An 18465-nucleotide genomic window follows, 5' to 3' on the forward strand; every position below is an offset into this window, starting at 1 on the left:
CCCCGTTGGGAATCTACTGCCAACAATGAATACCATCAAACCTCTGCATTTTGCGTTATCCAAAAATGTGCAGGAATTTTTAATCCTCTGTTGTTGATCGTATTCCTTTAAAATCATAGTCCACAGATAGTCGCTTCATATGGAGAAGAAAGATTTCCGAATGGCCCCGGCCTTTTGAATCTTATAACCCCAGAGGCGGCTCGGCATAAGATTTTATCAAATATTCAGTGTGTATGACTTTTCTATAAATTTGGCTCATTTTTAGTTTCTATACCCAGTTTGATGTGACTGTGCGCCAATTTGACTAGGTGTTCATGAAATAAAAACAGAACATCCCACATACTAATACAGGTTTGCAACGGTATGTTCAAATGCAGTATAACGGCTAATTTAAAACATAAAAGTTCAACCAATATTTATATTTATATACTACGTAGCTCTAATGTATATAAAATATGTGCAATACGTCACATTGTAAGTAGAATGTGTCGACACATTGATCAATGCGATTGGCTAATATATAGATTCGTTTAACGGTGTATGCAATTGTTTTCACTTTATTTAATAAGGGGCAAAGTGATCAACGAGAAGGTAACATTATCAAACCTAACAGTTCTCCGTCTACTATCAATTAATCATGAAACGTAAGACAGCTTTGTATGCATGAACTCTAGGCCGCATAACTGTGCTTAATCTTCTCATATTTATGTGTTTTTTTTAAATATCGTTACGTAAAAGTATCGTGCGGTGAAATCTTTGTATTTTAAAAATATCAGAGTATTTTTATAACACACGTCAACATAAAATGCATATTTAGGTAGTTATCGTCTTACAATGTAAAGAAATGAACCTCCAGCTGCTGGAGTAGTATTGAATTATTATTATAAACAATTAGTAGGTCCTTTATTTCAGGCAAGTGACCGATTGCTAAAACAGTACAAAACAGGACAATACAGCACAATACAAAACAACATAAACACAAATAAGAATAAAGCTGGGGTCACCGCCTTGGAACGGTCAATGCAAAGCATTGGGGGTTTAAACCGGTTTTGAAGACCTGTAAAATACCTTAACTAGAATGATTATTAATTAATTATAATTGTTTTATTAAGTTGTGAATAATCATGTAATAAGTTGTTGATAATAGTTTGAGTTTTTATATTTATAAGTATTTTTGACAGCCAGTATGTGTGACAAAAAATACAAAATACCCTGCCTGTCAGGCATATTGTCGAACATGCCACACCAGTATTTTCTTTACCTGAGCTAGAATTCGTGTGAGTGCTTTGGGTTGTAATGGCCCTCTTGTTTAAAACAGTTATGCATATTTTAGAAAATCTATAAAGGTACTTTTTACCAGTTGATTTTTATTTCTATTATAGAAAATCTATTCGTATGATACTTTAACTACTTTGCTTTATATACATTTAAATATTAACATTTATTATGCAGCAGAAACATGGAAAACGTGACATATTTGAACAATACCCGAACTATCAAATCGTTCTTAGTATTTCAAAATAGCTTGAGATAAACAATGACAGCCTTGATACTTCCTTGTTGCACGATAAGCGAGATTTTCACTTGTATCTTCGATGAGTCAGAATCCACATACAGAAATACCTTGGACACAGAAAAATCCAAGTCATCGCCGTATTAAAACTGAATGAACAAGTAGAAATAGCATGCGTACATAGCATCGATGTCGACATGTCGAGTGCCAATCTAGTATGATGGTCGTCCAGAGCTGTGCTTGAAAGATGACTTGAATGCTAATACACTATACCTGTTTACTTTCTTGTAGACACAGCACATATCTTGTATTTATGTTGAACCTCATTAGATTGGGGAATTTGGCTGTGATTCACTTCTTCCTGACTACCAAGCAATGTAATATGCTATAGCTTGAATTCTGGACTTCGCTTCATTGAAAATGTTTGTATTCTCAATGACTGAAAGTTCAATTTCAGGTTGTATGATTTCCAGTCATTTAAACATTGACTGAAATGATTGATTATGTACTAAATATAACATTTACAGTTCGTGGAAAATAAGTATCCAGATGTGAAATATTTATCAAAGCGAATCACTTCAATTTCATAAACGAATACGTTTAATATGGCAAAACCCATAATGGAAACCTCACGTGACAACTCAAAAATGTAGGTTCGGATATATATACTCCGTGACGATGTTTTCAAATCGTTGTTTTAAGATAATTCTCTTCAAACGTTGGAAATAGGTTTTTAAAACGTAAAGTAAGTTTGAGATGTCATATATTCCCATACGCAGTTGTTTCTTATAATATTTTCGTGTACAAAACATTAAACATGAACGGCACGGAAGTTCAACCTCGTGACGGCTATGATATTGAACTATATGGAATATCTAACGGTTCATTCTACGGCATCCACATTCCAGCAATACTATGCATCGTAACGAGCTTCACGTGTGCCGTGGCAACTCTTGTGCTTTCCTTCAAAAGCAATAGTTACCGGACATTTTTCACAAGCTGGTCCAAGGGTAATAGATTTGTAGTCTACTTGGCGATATGTGATGGGCTGTTCAATATTGCCCACTTTACGGACCACATGCACATTGTGATCGCAAGAAGTCACGTTTATCCAAGAGGTCTGTGTGAATTTTACGCCTTTACATTGGCCGTATTTATCACAGCACAGAACCTTTTGGTGAACATCGTTGCAATAAATGCTTTTTTATTAGTGAGATCAGACAAAAATATATATTTCGGTACGACTGACTGGCGGCTCCTACTTTGGATATTTGGCGCTCCGTTTGTCGGGGCGATCATAGCCGCAGGCCTTGGGACGTTTGGACCAAACGGAACATTGTAAGTTAAGCTTAGACTCCTTGCAAAATAATGATTTTACGTTAATATTATTACGTTTGATTAAAATATCTGCACTTCTGCGACAAACGTATCTTTGTTACAGCTGTTACTTCGATAAAGTGAAAGGAAGAATTACTCAGATATGGTTCACCACTGTGCCAATACTGGTTATCTTTGTGGTGAACGCAGTCCTCTACTTTCTGACTTGGCTCAAAATACACCGGCAGACGTCAAATATCAACAAAACATCTGGCAAGATGTCAACCACGCGGACGACTAGTATCCGCTCTGCTCAAGCCATGTCGCTGTTTGTGGTGGCATTCTTCATTCAGTGGACGGCCATGGGCGTCTTCGGTCTGTGGGGCCTGTTCGTGGCGGAGGTTCCACAACCCATTCATCACTTTGTTGTCATACTGTCGAATACAGGAGGTAAATTGTATAAAGTTGTGCTTTTTTGGTTTCATGCATTTAATATATTATGTAAGATCTTTGTTCGATATTTGAAGCCAACGATCTCGATGTAAATTTGCCGAATGCAACGTAAATCGCTGGTTTTGATACCGAACCAAAACTCGAATCGTCTTTTAAAGGTTATTGATAATAAAGGCGATGGGTGGATGTTTGAAGTGACTTTGATTTTGTTTCAGCCTTTGATTTAAATTCTACGATTTTTCAGGTCATTCTTCAAAAACTGTTAAATCATTTCTCGTTAAAAAAATCCTTTGGACGGACACAATTATTATCAAATTATTTCCTGTGCCATTAAGGTAATGAGACAATTGATGAAAACAATAAGATTAAGAGTTGCAGATTCGAATGTGGGTTTGAATGTACATGTAATTATATTGCCTATTTTTAAAACGCTACATGGCATCACAACAAACCCACAAGACAATAGTTATGACATTTACCCCAACTAATATTTATTCAAACCTTCGACATATTTAGTGAAACATTTATGATTAGAGTAAAGTATATGCTTATCGCTATACATTTGATGGTTAGATATTTTGCAGTTACCTTTTAAGAGATGTAACAGCATATTACATATTTGACATATATTAAGATGTCTAAAAACTGGTCCAGACTGCAGTTTTCTTATATTCGATATTTCAATAGATTTGAGTTAATTCACCTATGTATTTTCACTAAAACTCTTCAATAATGTGTTTCAACAACCACATGATTTGTTGTTTATTTTGTTATTAATGGGATCCTTGTCCGTCAGAACAGTTGGTTTGTTATATATGCTCATGCATTTAAATTTTGATTGACCTTTTAACTTGAACTATCTTTATCTCGTTATTGTTATGCCCTTTAAAAAAAGATAATTTACCATCATGATTGATGTTAATGAGATTTTCATAGTGTTGCAATCCGACCTAAAGCTATTTTGCTTCATTTTGTCCCTCTTTTTGCCCTCCTCGTGTAAACATGTTTCTCACTAGTCTTAGATGTTTCAATATTCATAAGAAATCGTATCTTGCATTTTTGACCGTTGTGATCCTGCTCAGGTACATTCTTAGTGAATTGTAGTCATACGCATAATATTTTCCATTACTATTCTTGGGCATAAGAGAATGTGTTGTTTCAAATTACCCTGCCGACCCTTAATTTGTGTGCCAACCCTTAGCAAATAACGAAAGATTTTGAAAAACAAAATCATTGAATTGAAGTATAGATGCAAGAAATATATAATGTATCGTTAAAAAGTTGATAAAACTAGAATAGACCTACCTACCCTAGCCTGTCTAATTTAGACAGAAGTGGATAAAAACAACTTTTTTGTAGCCTAATATGTTTGTTGTAAATGGTAGGTACCCTTAATCTCGTCGTCTTCCTGATCATACGACGCAGACGACTCGGAATTTGGAAGTCTAACACAAGAACCAGTTCTTTGGCAACTAAAAACAACGCTGATAAAAGTAAAGCTATGACGGAGGAAAACGACAAGGCTGCAAATGATACCCCCTTTTAATGTTGTGCCAAGTGGAATATTTACAAACGGAACAATCGCCGTCTAATATGACGGTTAAAGTGTTAGACTAGGTGACCGTTCGAAAGGAATATCGCAATAAATGTATGTATTGTCGCTTTAATTGCCGTATTTACTTTCAAATATGTGACAAATGAAACGCTAGATACCGAATAAGGTGAGGTATGTTTGTTAACATCCAGTAGTATTTTATATAAGGCCATTGCTAATACGAAATAAGGCGATACGTACAACACACAGGTAAAACTACAACTAAAAATGAAATCAGCGACTTTTGTTATGGTTACCGATTTGGAAATCCAAGGTTTTATGTCATATTAAAGGAAATTTGTTAGGGGTGAAAAACCAAATTTCTCCGAAAGAGCCCCGTTTTGATATATTTTAATCTAAAATGATTTTTGACAATTAATGATGTCGACAATGTAAAAAATACATTATGTGTTGCCAGTCATTTATAAATATCAAAGTTACAATAATTATACAAACATAATTTATAAAGTATTTATAAAATCGCTTCAACAAAGTCATAACTTTCAAAACAAAAAGACAAGTTTCTGGTTTTCGAACCGGATGTATGTCGACGTCATTTTAACGGTTTAAAAGTTTGAAATTAAGATAAGTTTCTTTCCAGGAGGGTTCACATTGTTGCTTTTCTTCATACATGTATTGAATAAACGTATGTTTCGTAAGTAGCTTCGCAATCATACTTAGTGCAATACCCATATACTGTAATACTTAAAGGCATGATTTTATAAGAAAATAAGACTTGTATCCATATTTCAATTTAAGTATTACAAACATCATTTTATTAAAGATTAAACATTGTTTATGACATATCTTTTTATTATGTGTTCCGTAATGAACATGCCTGTTTGAATTTATGACGAAGGAAGAGAGATAATTCATGAATGAAGCGTTAAAATGTCTCGAGCAGGTTACGTCCGTTAGCCTGGTTTCGTGCTTTAACTTAATTGGTGGGTGACTTCTTTTTTCCAATCACATGGCTTTCTGAAGGAGGACATTACAGAAAGAACCTCATATCGATTATGTTCTTGCCTATCTTGTACGTTTTGTGAAATAGTGTATATTGCACTAGTGTACATACCATAAAAATGCCCTAATAAAATCAAGATATTAAACATAAAACCTCCGTACTTCGGATAAATACTTTTGTATAACAGACTGTAATAGATATGTAATTTGCAAAATCCATCGGACCATAAACATAATCTTGCTTATATAAAATTACCAATATTGTATGCATACCATACATCAAAGAAGTACCTCGATGATGTGCTTACTATAACCAAGAAGCAGATTTATGCAAAGCCCAAACCGTATGACAGGGGGAACTCCCGTATTAAGTATGTTATGACTAAAAATATTAAAATACATTTGTTTTCTATTTGACTTACATGTATAGGTCATGCATAGATATAGTTGCGTCGAAAAGCAATATACAACATTGAGGTAAAGTTCAAAGCGTTAGTTACATTGTGAATGTTTTTTATTGTCATGTTTAATATAAGATATAAATTATGTAGTTCCTTGTTTAATGTATGCATTGTATCACTCTGTGTTTTATGTACACTTACTTTTTTAAAGATAACTTATAGTTGTACAAACATATTCGAAATAGAGCCTATAAAACTATTGTAGACATACACAAACGAAATATTGACCTAGTGTAAGGAACCGTTTATACAGAGTTCCTGTCAGTCATAAACTCTTGTCATAAACTCCGTTCTCTATTGTCTTAAATGGCTTAACATTCATCACACGAAAATTAGTATCAGTAAAGCAATTAAAATTATGTCCGCTTCAAGAAACGCCAATATGATTTCAGCCGATTCCTTGCTTTCGGTCTACAACATAGTTATAGAATCTGCCAACAAAGAGAGGATGTACTGATGTGGATCAATAGTCCCTGCAGACCATTAATGATAATGTTAATACTAACGAAGTTGGCTCTTTGAGCGAATACGGAAAATAACCTTTGTTAGATATCCTCTAACATTCACGAATTGTAAAATTGTATGATTCTTTCTGTTTAATTTCATTTTTTCTTAAATCAACCACATTCATTGTCTACATATTCGGACTGTTTTGTAAAAGGTTTAAAGGAAACGCTGTACATGAGGAAAGAACATAAATTATTTACACCATTATGTATAAAAAGAATGACATCATATATAGTTCGTTAAAACAGGGCTTTGTTTGAAGCTTATACTTAATCCAAGTGAAATCTTTGCGCGTGTAAATAGCCAATCAGCGCCATAGAGTCCATATCATATTGAACTCGTATTGATACCCCTATTGAACACTATTCGCTACGTCATGTTGTCACCTCGACGGCAAAGAAATCTTCTTATAGTGTAAACCGTGTTCATAGTGTTTAACATGATCCTAGACAGTTTGCGTGTCCATGCCTTTATCTCTTGTTTATGCAAACCTTATGGTTTCTAGATTTTATGTCGTTAAATAAGTTACAATGCGTTGAGTTGTATTGTAAGTCGTATATTGATTTAAATGCACGAGGGATGAGATGCGAAACAAAAGTAGCAACTCCGCAAATGTGTGCATACCACAGCATAATACTGATTTTATGGTAAGTAAAGGTCACAAAAATGTAACACCAGGTGTTAAACAAGTCTTAGCTGTATATCATAGCCTTAAAGGTGGAATGCAGTAGCAATGTTACGTAATACAATTTAGCGACAACGCCTTACAGCCTGATATCATACCAACCGGTAAATCAGTACTAGTCTTGCCAATAAGAATCAATGGGTTTGGTGGGGATTACGAAGTGTGTATTCATCAAACAACGCTATTTTGAGACATCCATCAACATCCATTGTTATTTATTCTCCTCCTTTAGGAAAGTATAATTACAGGTTGCCCTATCAGTTTCGTACCGACGAATTCATTCATGGTTGTGCCTTGGCTATAAACGAAATTGAACTTCAGAAATACATGTTCTAGTCAATAATTGACCATTGTATAGTATAGAATTGTTCGTGATATAATAAATGGGAAGCAAGTGCTTCCTTTTTATTGTATGTTTCAAGTGATAACTTATAGGGTGATTAAGTGAAATTGTATTTCCATTATACACCAAACACAAAGTAGGATTAAATGTTAAGTAAGTGGAACATCGTTTGATATTAATAATGCCTTTTCTCATGACGGTTTTCTATTTTATTTAATGTCTCAAGTGATAGCTAATATGATGATGCAGTATAAATGTATTTCAATGAAACATAAAAAACATAGTACATTTAAAATATGATTACATGTAAAATAAGTGTTTCATTGTACGAACTTCATTTTTTCCTATAACGGTTTTCCATTCAAGAATGACTGTATTTAATAACGAGGTTGTTAGCCGTCGTTTACTAATTTCCTTACATACATAAAATGAGTTTGTGATAAGTCGATACAATTAAACAGCACGCCGGATATGCGGATACTTTGATAACAGATGACACTTCGATAACAGAGATCAACAAAAGCCACGCGCGAGAGAAGAGTTCTTCAGCTTTTTTGCATTTATGTTCGGTTCATTTGGTTTTCAGACACGGAACAGTGTTTGGTATAGCACTTTGTATTGTGTTGAAAGAAATTCGCGGAAAAAAACGGTCGATTGTTTAAAAAAAAGGATAAAATTCCATCCACAATAGGCATGCATTGGATGATTGGTACATATTTCAACAAAATACAAATACTTGAAAATAAATCAACAACGTGCTTACTACCCAAAATAAAAGATCAAAATGTCCATTAATGTTACACCATGTTATCTTTTAGTTTACGAACGTATTTAAGAAAACTCAAATGTTTAAAATGTCGGGTGCCAAATTTTCATGGACACTTCTTTGACCGATCATCTCAATGACACTTCTATTCCAGATAACTCGACACTTTTTACCACATTTAACACACTCTTTTTAGTGGATCAGAAATGCAGAATTCACTGTGGAATACCGTTACAGCAAGCAGGCAATACATAAAAAGTATGTACTAACGTAAATTAAAAACGAATTACCAAAACATTTTCTTATCCCTTTGAAATATGATTATGATTTGTATAAATATGAAAGATAAATGTGAAACTACCGGTAATTCGATATGTGTGATGAGTACAGTCTATATGACAATATATTATCCAGTTTTCGAGTCAGCCAAAAGCCGGATCTTAGCATAGTACACGAGCTTAAGCAATTTTAACTAACGTTTTTTGTAGCGAAACGGTTGATCTAAAACATGTATAATTATATCCTAATGAAGAACTAAAATCATTTACTTATATATTAGATAGCATTTCACGAAGGATCACTCTGCTTTAACTGCTACTCAGAGAAAAATATCAGCAGCGATGCAGGTCCGAAATGCTTTTAACCAATAAAGTGATTAAGGGTCAGGTACGAAATGCTTTTAAGCAATTTATGGTCAGGCAAATCTCACTTCGAATTAACGTTATCATCGCGTAAATTAAATGTTCCCTATAATCAGAGCTCAATATAACGACGGTCATCCATTATCTTATTAATGTTGTGGCTACGCATTAGTATCATCTTGATGATGCGTTTCTAATCAGCACATATGATTTTATGATGAAAAAAGGTGTATTTGCCTCTTTACTTTCCCTCCCGTAATTTAGAGCCTTGCTATAAGTACAATTAAACACCATCGTGTTTAACCCATTTATGCCTAGCGTCCAGGAAAAAGGCTTTGGAAAACAGCGTAGACCCAGATGAGACGCCACATGATGCGGCGTCTCATCAGGGTCTGCGCTGTTTGCTTAAAGTAATTTCTGTAAGAAATATTCTACATATAGAAATAAATATATAAATTATATTTCAACACTAATAAGCATTTTAATCTTCCTTAAAATTGCAACTATAATATTAACAGTATACATTAATAGTAATGTGATTTTTGAAAACGAACATCGCCATTGGTTATATTTGACGTATGTTTATAATTAAGGTGTACATAGATACACAATGTGTCGCGCTTTACTATTCAAATTGATTCGTACTTCAAAATGTTGGAAAAGAATAGCCATAATATACATAAATCTATTTCTGGTAGAAGATAAAACTCTGTTATCAGAGTGCCCAATTTGTTGAAAGTCTCTGTTATCCGAAGAGTCCCTTATCGGGAATCGAAGTGTCTGCAACTTCACCTTTTTAAACATGCTCTATCTTCGGTTATATTTCTTTGAATACTTTCAAAATTTCACTATTTGAAGCACAGTGGAATATCAAATTTTTTTTTTCAATAATTCTAAGTAGTTTTATTTTGTTGAAATGTTTACTGTTCATCCAGTTCATGCTGTTTTCCGACCGAATTTGCTATTTTTTGGGCAAAATCTACCATTCATCCGTGATTTTTTTTCTTCACAATAGAAAAGGATACACCATTTATCAACTCGACCATGTGCCTTGTCTAAATCAAAGCGCTGTAGGCGCTGAAGGCCTGGGGCTAAATTTAGTGTGACGTAAAATGCATTTAGGATGTTTTGTCCGAATTTCTCCCTTTGTCCGAATTTATACGGATTGACCCTAGCGGTTGAGTACAGAAGCTCAGAGACAGTAAGAAAAGACAATATTTGTGTATATACTACAGTGTACATAGACGTAGGACAACAACACGATACTGGTTGTGGGAACGATATCCTTTTGTGCAACTCTACAGATCTGGTAGAGGTTCGTCTACATAGGCGGTGAAAATATTCAACAACAACAACATGGCCGCAAAAAATGTTATTGTTGGCGTTAAATAAATCACTTTAATTAGCCTAAAATAGCTTTCTATTTCATAATTAACAAATCAGGAAAACACTCATACTTCCTTTGTAAAGAGTATACAAAAGAAAATCCACTTAAGCCCAAGTCTCTCTATTGCCGGTAGAGCCCCTGTCCATCCCGGTTTGCTAACGCCGGTTGACCGGCGAGGACCGGGCTGATTCGTAGAATTTTTTTACGCATTCACACTATTTCCCGGTGCCGCCCCGGTTGAAGCCGGTCAACAGCCCGGCAAAGTCCCGGTCAACCCGTACTGGCTACGGTTTATCCCGGTGAAGCCCCGGAAGAGCCCCGGTTGTCGCCGGTGGTGCCCCGGTTGAGCCCCGGTGAAAGCCGACAGCGTATCGGCATAGCCCCGGTTGTCGCCGGTAGTGCCCCGGTTGAGCATCGGTAAAAGCCGGCAGCGTCCCGACAGAGCCCCGGCATACCGTAACACCGCCGGCACTCACCGGGGCTATACCGGCATCAGACCCCGGCAGAGCTACGGCAACGCCCCGGTTTCACCCCGGTCGTCGCCGGTAATGCCTCGGCGGAGCCCCAGTGAACTCCGGTGGCGTCCCGGCAGAGCGCCGGTTTACTTATGTACCGTAGCTATACCGGGACTCAAACGGCAATCAACGGGGCGTTGCCGTAGCTCTGCCGGGGTCTTTATGGAACTACGGTGCCGTCCCGGTTGTTCCCGGTGCCGTCCCGGTTGTTCCCGGTGTCGCGCCGGTCGTTGCCGGTCCTTCCCGGTGACTCCCGGTTCATCTCGGAGGTATTAAACATTTCAATTCTTTCCCGGTGGAGCCCCGGTTTTCCCCGGTTCATCCCGGTTGATCCCGGATCACGCATCAGGGCTCCGCCGGCGTCAAAGTGAGACTGGGCCTTTACCCTGATAAAGAACGGTGTACAGATTGCGAACGTTGTCTCACGTAGAACCTTCCGCGCTCGATTTGCGCGCTCGATCTGCGCAGTGAAATATCATATCCGGTAATTTCGTATATTTCCGAGAACTATCATAAATATTTGTTGTTGTTTTATTCATTTTCTTTTTTCTTGAATGCCTCGTTAACGAAAAATAAAATAACAATATCTTAAAATATTTTTATAAATACCAAATATAATGTCTTCAAAAAAATTAATAGACCGTCTAGTGAGGAACTTATTCTCGCATGAATATGCAAACAATAAAAACTATGTCGTAGCCAATGCTTAGCAATTTTGCTTCAATAAAATTTGTTTACAACTTTTATGACACGGTCTTGTTATATAGTGATGTTCTGTATTTACAAGGCGGATTATTGAGATCTGCGAAGAACTTCTTTTATTGCGCATGAATTAAAGGGTAAATCGGAGTTTTCGGAATTTGGTTTTTGGCAGTCAGCCAATTATGACTCGCTCAGAAATTTGTATCATTACTGTGGCCTTGGGGCTACGCCCCAGGCCAGAAACGAATCTTTAGGATACAACTTAAAAACACACTGAGGAACTTACCGCTCGCGCGTGGCTTTTGTTTTGCTCTGTTAGAGAAGTGCCATATGTTATCAAAGTATCCGCATTATCAGCGTGAACAGCCATATTGCGAAAGTTGTTCATATTTTGTAGTCATTAGTTGTTCTCTTATTAGTTTACCATAAACTTGTCTATAAGCAACAATAAAAGAACAGGTTTAATGCAGATTTGAATGTCACAGAATAAGGATGATATTGGAATAAATACAACCAATAATAAACTGTTGATTTATCACTGAGCATTTTAAGTTAGACACATACGTAATGTTATTTCGATTTACATACATTTGTATTATATTGAATTACACTATACTGGAACACATTTGACTACATTTTTTACAAAAATACTTACTGTTTAAATGTTTGAGATATTTTATTTTTGCCAGATTTTATATTAATTCAAATACTATTTTAGTGATCAAGTTATTTATTTTTATTTTTCTAACACTTATTTTTTCTAAATATTCAAATATTCATATGATAAACATACGAAAATCTAAAATTGTTTTGTTTCATTTCAACCATTATTCCACACAAAATATCTCAATCATCATATCTAAATAACATGCATAATAAATAAAAATAATTTAGATTTACGTTTTGGACTGTTTATCAAGTCAACTAAAACACTCACCATGTAAAAATCAAAGCATTCTATCGCTTCTGTTACCAGTTTTACTCCCTTGTCTTATATTACTGTTTGTGTTCACATTCGGCCGGTAAATTGCGTTTATAATATATAATATTAATTTACAAAAAGGTTAAAATTTCGACTTTAAAGAAAAGCATACAGGCAAGATATTGCATAACAATTTTATATCATGTGACAAAATACAAGACGGTTATGTCTTTTGATAATGGAAATGCTTTATTAATAGGATAACGAGAAGTGATAATGTTTCGATTTCCACATTATTAATTTTTTTTTCATCCATCACGGTCGTACGTTTTCATTACGTTATCCTTACAAAAATATAAACAAAATCTGTGAAATTTCACATTTCAATGTCTTACAGAATAATACGATTTAGTTATATATCTTGGTATTGCAAGCATACTTACTTTAGACGCTTAAATGCGAGAATTATATAACAGCATTTCATATTGACGGCATCCTGTGTTAATAAAATGTTCTTGATGAAACATCATTTAGCAACAAGTGTCCAATTAAGAGTGTATATTAATTATTTCAGCTTAATACCATCACTATCAAGTCAAAACTGATTAGGTTGTCTAAGAAAATATATTCAACCAAACAGAAATATTTAAAATAATCAGTAACATCGGATATAATTTTAAACATTTGATATATTTTTCCTTGATAACTAATATGTAATATTAATAAGGATTTGAACACTACTTGAATGATGAGTATAAATATATAACACATGGTTAATCTTAAATTTATACTGATATTTTTCTTTTTATTTAAGTTATACGTAAAAATGAAATATAAAAACACACACTCAATAAATCACTTTCCACCATAATTAATCGCAATTGTATCGCATAAGATACCCAAGACATGCTGTTGAATTGTAATATGTATAATGTAAGTATGGCCATGTAATGATTGAAATCGTCAATAAAGACTTATGTATGTCTTTTATAAAGTGTGCGTTGGATCAGTAAGTGGTCGCAGAACGTATTAACTAAGAACGTAAACATCACGTTACGTTAACCCATTTATGCCTCGTGGACTCTCCCATCCTTCTTAATTGGATCAAGTTAGTTCCAAAATTAGGGATGTCTGGTATATTTATTTCTATTTTTAGAATATTTCTTACAGAATTTCGTTTAAGCAAACAGTGTAGACCCTGATGAGACGCCGCATTACTCGGCGTCTCATCTGGGTCTACGCTATTTGCCAAGGCATTTTTTTCAGGACGCTAGGCATAAATGGGTTCATTTTAGAAGAATTTCTTAACTGACTGGATTTGAACATATAGAGGCCTATTAAGATAATAAAAACAGAACGTGTTCGAAGAATGATCAATAATCGCTTTGCGCTCATCAAAATAAAACGTGCATTCTTGTTTACGTGTATATTTAACCAAAATCGACACATGTACACTACGTGTATTTTGCTACCGTTTGCATTCAGTTTCAGCACGCAACTCTGTCTGACCATGTGATGCAAGTGTTTTAGAAATTCAAATGTTATAAACGCCTTTAAACACTTTTTAATAGAAAGTTATGCAAAAACGACATTGCGAGTGTGTTGATGGTCTGATTATTATGTATAATGTAAGATACATGATTTTTGTTCTTTAATCGTAAAAAAGAAATCATCTATGGATACTTATTTGAATTACGAGCCTCCTTGATATTGTATCATCAACCATGCTCGTTATTACTTGCACGGATATTAACCATGAAACGTCAAGCGCGATAAAATAAAATTTATAATTTGAAAGCGTACAAAAGCACATCATTTAGTACTTTATGATTATAAATATGGAAATAACATTATTTTGATCTGTGATAGCATTAAGAGCAAAAACAACGACGTAGTTTGCCCGAGTTCAGTAATGCCCATAGCAAAGACAGTATACTTAAAACGGATTGTTTCTTCCCAATTCACATCTAACAGTCATAATACGACACGTCATATGGTTTGATCCAGAGGTGCCAGCTATTCGCGGATACGCGGAATTTCGCGGTCTGTGTTGTACGCGGAATTTCGCGGTCTATGTTGTATCTAAGACCATTTTCGAGATCGATACTTTTGAGGAGAGACTTTGGCTGGCGGCTTGGGATGGGTGGAGGGATAATTCTGAAGACAAATATCGTTTATTCGGTAAAAATTGTGGCGTACATATGCAATCGGCTCTTACTATGCTGGGTTCTTGCAAGGTTTCGTATCCACAAATAATAAAGCATTTATTGTTATTCTTCTCGTCCAATCAGGTTTCGCGTCTGTTGTACAATCATCCATTTCAATCAATATTGCAGATGACTGTTAGCGTATTGGAAAATGTGGTTGAGAATGAATGCTATAAACTTGAAAGACGAACACAAAATCGACGAATAATTTTTTTTTTTAATAAGTTCATATCAAATGACCTGGACAATAAATCATCGTTACTCTCGGAAGAGACACACAAACGTTTTAATTAGGCGATTTAGTATAACTGAATTTTACTTTTGTTCTACCTTATATTATTGAGGTCGACAGACTCAGGTAGTTTTGGTACAGAATGAGAATTGGCACTTTTTGTTGTCAACAATTTGCATTATGACCCCTGTTTATCAACATCAAGCTCATATTTTGAATTTTATGAGAAACTAAATATTTTTTACACGACGCTTACTCAGTGTCCTTAACACAACAAAACAAAGCTTACAATTGAACCGTGTAATTTATAATAACAATATCATATACATTATATTCCCGACTAAAATGTTTAATCTTTCGTTTATGACATGTACATAACTGTTCTTTCGTAAACGTTTTTTGCAAAGTATTTTTAAAGATATTGGTTCATTACGACGAAGATTGCAGTTAAATGTATCTTTTATGCACTGACGTATTGCATTCTATTCTTTCACAAATAATGTTGGGATGGATTTAACTAATCACACATTGAAACTCGACATAAAACGCTGCCGTTACATAAATTAATGTATATAACGGCAGATTGAAGCTACATGGCCACTAGATAATGTCACGCGTTAGAGCAATTATTACAGCAATTCTTACAGCAATTCTCATATTTAGACCTTAACATCAGACCTATTTTCATGACTCAACACACTAATTGTTTATACTGTATTATACAGGTAGTTTGTGTCTTTCTTTATTTCGAGTGTTACAGTAATGCACAATGAACATTCGTCATGCGTAGTTAAAAAACAAACATTTATGAAACAAATCAGTGCTAGGTGCATGATGCCCGTATATATCGGCATCGATTTTCGAATGGGTTATCATTTGCATGTAACGAACCGACTAATATTATATATATGACGAAGCCTAAGTGCGAGATATGTTATTTTCATTTGCATAATTCTTGGCTATCGATCTTGAATCTTTTTTAAATGGAAAGCAAATCTTGAAAAGCCTTTACAATGCGCGGTTAAATAACAGCTTGTAATGTGAATTAATTGTAAATTGTGCATGTACAAGAACCTGCGCTATAAAACCAATGATATTTATTTTCAATAATGTCAACGTTTGAAGTTATCGAACTCATTTATATGACAGCTATGCCGAAGAGACATTGGTTTTTTGCAAGGTATTAAAGATTAAGACGAAATTGGATTTTATATGAGATTGCATAAATATTCTTTCAATACCATATGGTGGTTTTAAACACTTAAAAATAAATTTAATTCGTTTAATGCAAGTTTTGCTTTTCAACTATAAACTTAAGTTATATAGATTATAATAATGGATAAATATTTAAGAAAAAATAACGTTAATGTATAAATAATAAAAGTGTTAAGAGATTGCATAAATCATACACATTTAAAAAAATAAATAAAAGAATGACATCATTGAAATGATGAATTCGAATTTCTCACTACGAGACGGCTATGACCTCGCACTATACGGCATATCCGATGGTACATTTTATGGGATCCACATTCCCGCAATTATATGCATCGCCACGAGCTTCACGTGTGCTGTTTTGGCAATCGTGTTTTCGTTCCGGAGCAAGAGTTACAAGACATTTTTCTCGCGCTGGTCCAATAAAGACAGAATTGTGGTCTACTCCGCGATATGCGATGGGCTTTTCAACATTGCCCACATTACGGACCACATGCAGATACTTATTGCAAGAAGCCACGTGTACCCTAGAGGTTTTTGTGAATTCTACGCATTCATTTTGGCGGAATTTATCACAGCACAGATTCTGATGGTGAACATCGTAGCCATCACTGCTTTTGTCTTAGTAAGGTGGGACAAACATATTAATTTCGGTACTAAAGACTGTCGCATCCTGCTATGGACATTTGGCGCTCCGTTTGTCGGTGCAACAATAGCTGGTGGCCTTGGAAAGTTCGGACCAACCGGATCATTGTAAGTAGTGGCACAGATATACATCAAAGTTTGACAAGTCGAGATTTATAAATTTTGTTATGTATTATCTCTTAAAATATACTTTCCTTTGCAGCTCGTATTTTGTTCACTACTGTTCCCGTAGTGGTAACCTTGGCAATGAACACTGTGCTCTACGTACTAACATGGCTCAGAATACGTCAACAGACAGCAATTATCAGCAAAACGCTTGGAACCATGTCTGCGACACAAAAGGCCAGTTTCAGTTCAGCCAAGGCAATGTCGTTGCTTGTGGCGGCCTTCTTCATCCAATGGGGACCAATGAGCCTGTTCCAAATCTGGAGTCTGTTCGTGAAAGTGGTTCCACACCCAATGCATCAAATTATTGTCATATCTACAAACACCGGAGGTAACTTAATAAAAACGAAAGCAATTTTATACGTACAAAAATGTAAAAAGATATTAAACAATAGCATCATTTACAAGTACTACTACATTTCCATGTCAAATCAATGCAGCCATCAAAAGAATAATTTTAATTGTCTTGTTTTTTTCACATCTCAAACCCAATCCTTTGAAAATTCCATAATCCATGGTCTCTTATCATAGGTGCTCTCAATCTGCTTGTTTTCCTTATTATACGACGCCGACAACACGGAGTTGGGAATTCCAACACAAGAATTCACCCTACGGCTGTTCATGCTTCCGGTAGTAACTCGCGGGCTGTGGACATAATAATAAAGTTAATATGGATGTAAAGCTCCCTTTTGCTATGGCGTAAACATGTGATATGTATTGTAGCTATATATATATGTAGATGTTGTGAAGATAGCATGTATATGGTGATAATAAACAAAATAAACTCAAAACAAAAATCATGACAAGGAGAAAAATAATGAACATTCTTCTTCTTCTTTTTCTTCTTCTTCTTTTTCTTGTTGATGTTGTTGTTGTTGTTGTTATTGTTGTTGCAGCTGCTGCTGTTGCTGTTGATGTTATAAACACATTGATAAAACTCGCTTTTTGTTTGTTGTTGTTCTTATTTCGGGTTGGGCAATTAATAAGGGTTAAACTAAGACGTTAATTAACGAATTAGAAGTAGAAGTATATAGCAGCGGCATCATGCGCAAGAGAACGTCAATTAACACGAGAGATCTAAATTTGCAGGGCTGCCATTTTATTCAAAGCCGACACGAACCTACAGATTATGCGTGTCATTGAAACAGTTGTGTCACAAAAAGTACACATGTCGGTAATTCTTGACCATATATGTGAAAATAATACAAAGAACGAAGGGAAGGGTATTGGTA

General features: G+C 35.1%; 3 protein-coding genes across 3 annotated transcripts in view; all 3 read left to right on the plus strand.

The window, feature by feature from the left end:
• Nucleotides 1-1897: 1897 nt before the first annotated feature.
• The window catches only part of LOC127879036 (uncharacterized), a 465202-nt gene continuing 448634 nt past the window's right edge, over nt 1898-18465 (plus strand). The window contains exon 1 of the mRNA XM_052425628.1: nt 1898-1970. The gene's annotated coding sequence lies outside the window, so the exon portion shown is untranslated. The remainder of the gene's footprint in view (nt 1971-18465) is intronic.
• Nucleotides 1901-6546, plus strand: LOC127879035 (uncharacterized). Its single transcript, XM_052425627.1, has 3 exons — nt 1901-2851; nt 2955-3280; nt 4669-6546. Exons 1-3 carry the CDS (start codon nt 2331-2333, stop codon nt 4827-4829), a joined length of 1008 nt encoding a protein of 335 aa, XP_052281587.1. The 5' UTR covers nt 1901-2330; the 3' UTR covers nt 4830-6546.
• LOC127877179 (uncharacterized) lies at nt 16659-18037 on the plus strand. Its single transcript, XM_052422844.1, has 3 exons — nt 16659-17176; nt 17271-17564; nt 17765-18037. The coding sequence occupies exons 1-3, from the start codon at nt 16659-16661 to the stop codon at nt 17865-17867; spliced, it is 915 nt and encodes a 304-aa protein (XP_052278804.1). The 3' UTR covers nt 17868-18037.

The sequence above is a fragment of the Dreissena polymorpha genome, chromosome 4 (genome assembly GCF_020536995.1).
Source record: "Dreissena polymorpha isolate Duluth1 chromosome 4, UMN_Dpol_1.0, whole genome shotgun sequence".
NCBI classification, from domain to species: domain Eukaryota; kingdom Metazoa; phylum Mollusca; class Bivalvia; order Myida; family Dreissenidae; genus Dreissena; species Dreissena polymorpha.

Coding starts and splice junctions, on each gene's coding strand:
- LOC127879035 (XM_052425627.1), top strand. CDS start 2,331: ATGAACGGCACGGAAGTTCAACCTCGTGACGGCTATGATATTGAACTA. Junction 2,852..2,954: donor TTTGGACCAAACGGAACATT/GTAAGTTAAGCT, acceptor TCTTTGTTACAG/CTGTTACTTCGATAAAGTGA. Junction 3,281..4,668: donor CATACTGTCGAATACAGGAG/GTAAATTGTATA, acceptor TGTAAATGGTAG/GTACCCTTAATCTCGTCGTC.
- LOC127877179 (XM_052422844.1), top strand. CDS start 16,659: ATGAATTCGAATTTCTCACTACGAGACGGCTATGACCTCGCACTATAC. Junction 17,177..17,270: donor TTCGGACCAACCGGATCATT/GTAAGTAGTGGC, acceptor TTTCCTTTGCAG/CTCGTATTTTGTTCACTACT. Junction 17,565..17,764: donor CATATCTACAAACACCGGAG/GTAACTTAATAA, acceptor CTCTTATCATAG/GTGCTCTCAATCTGCTTGTT.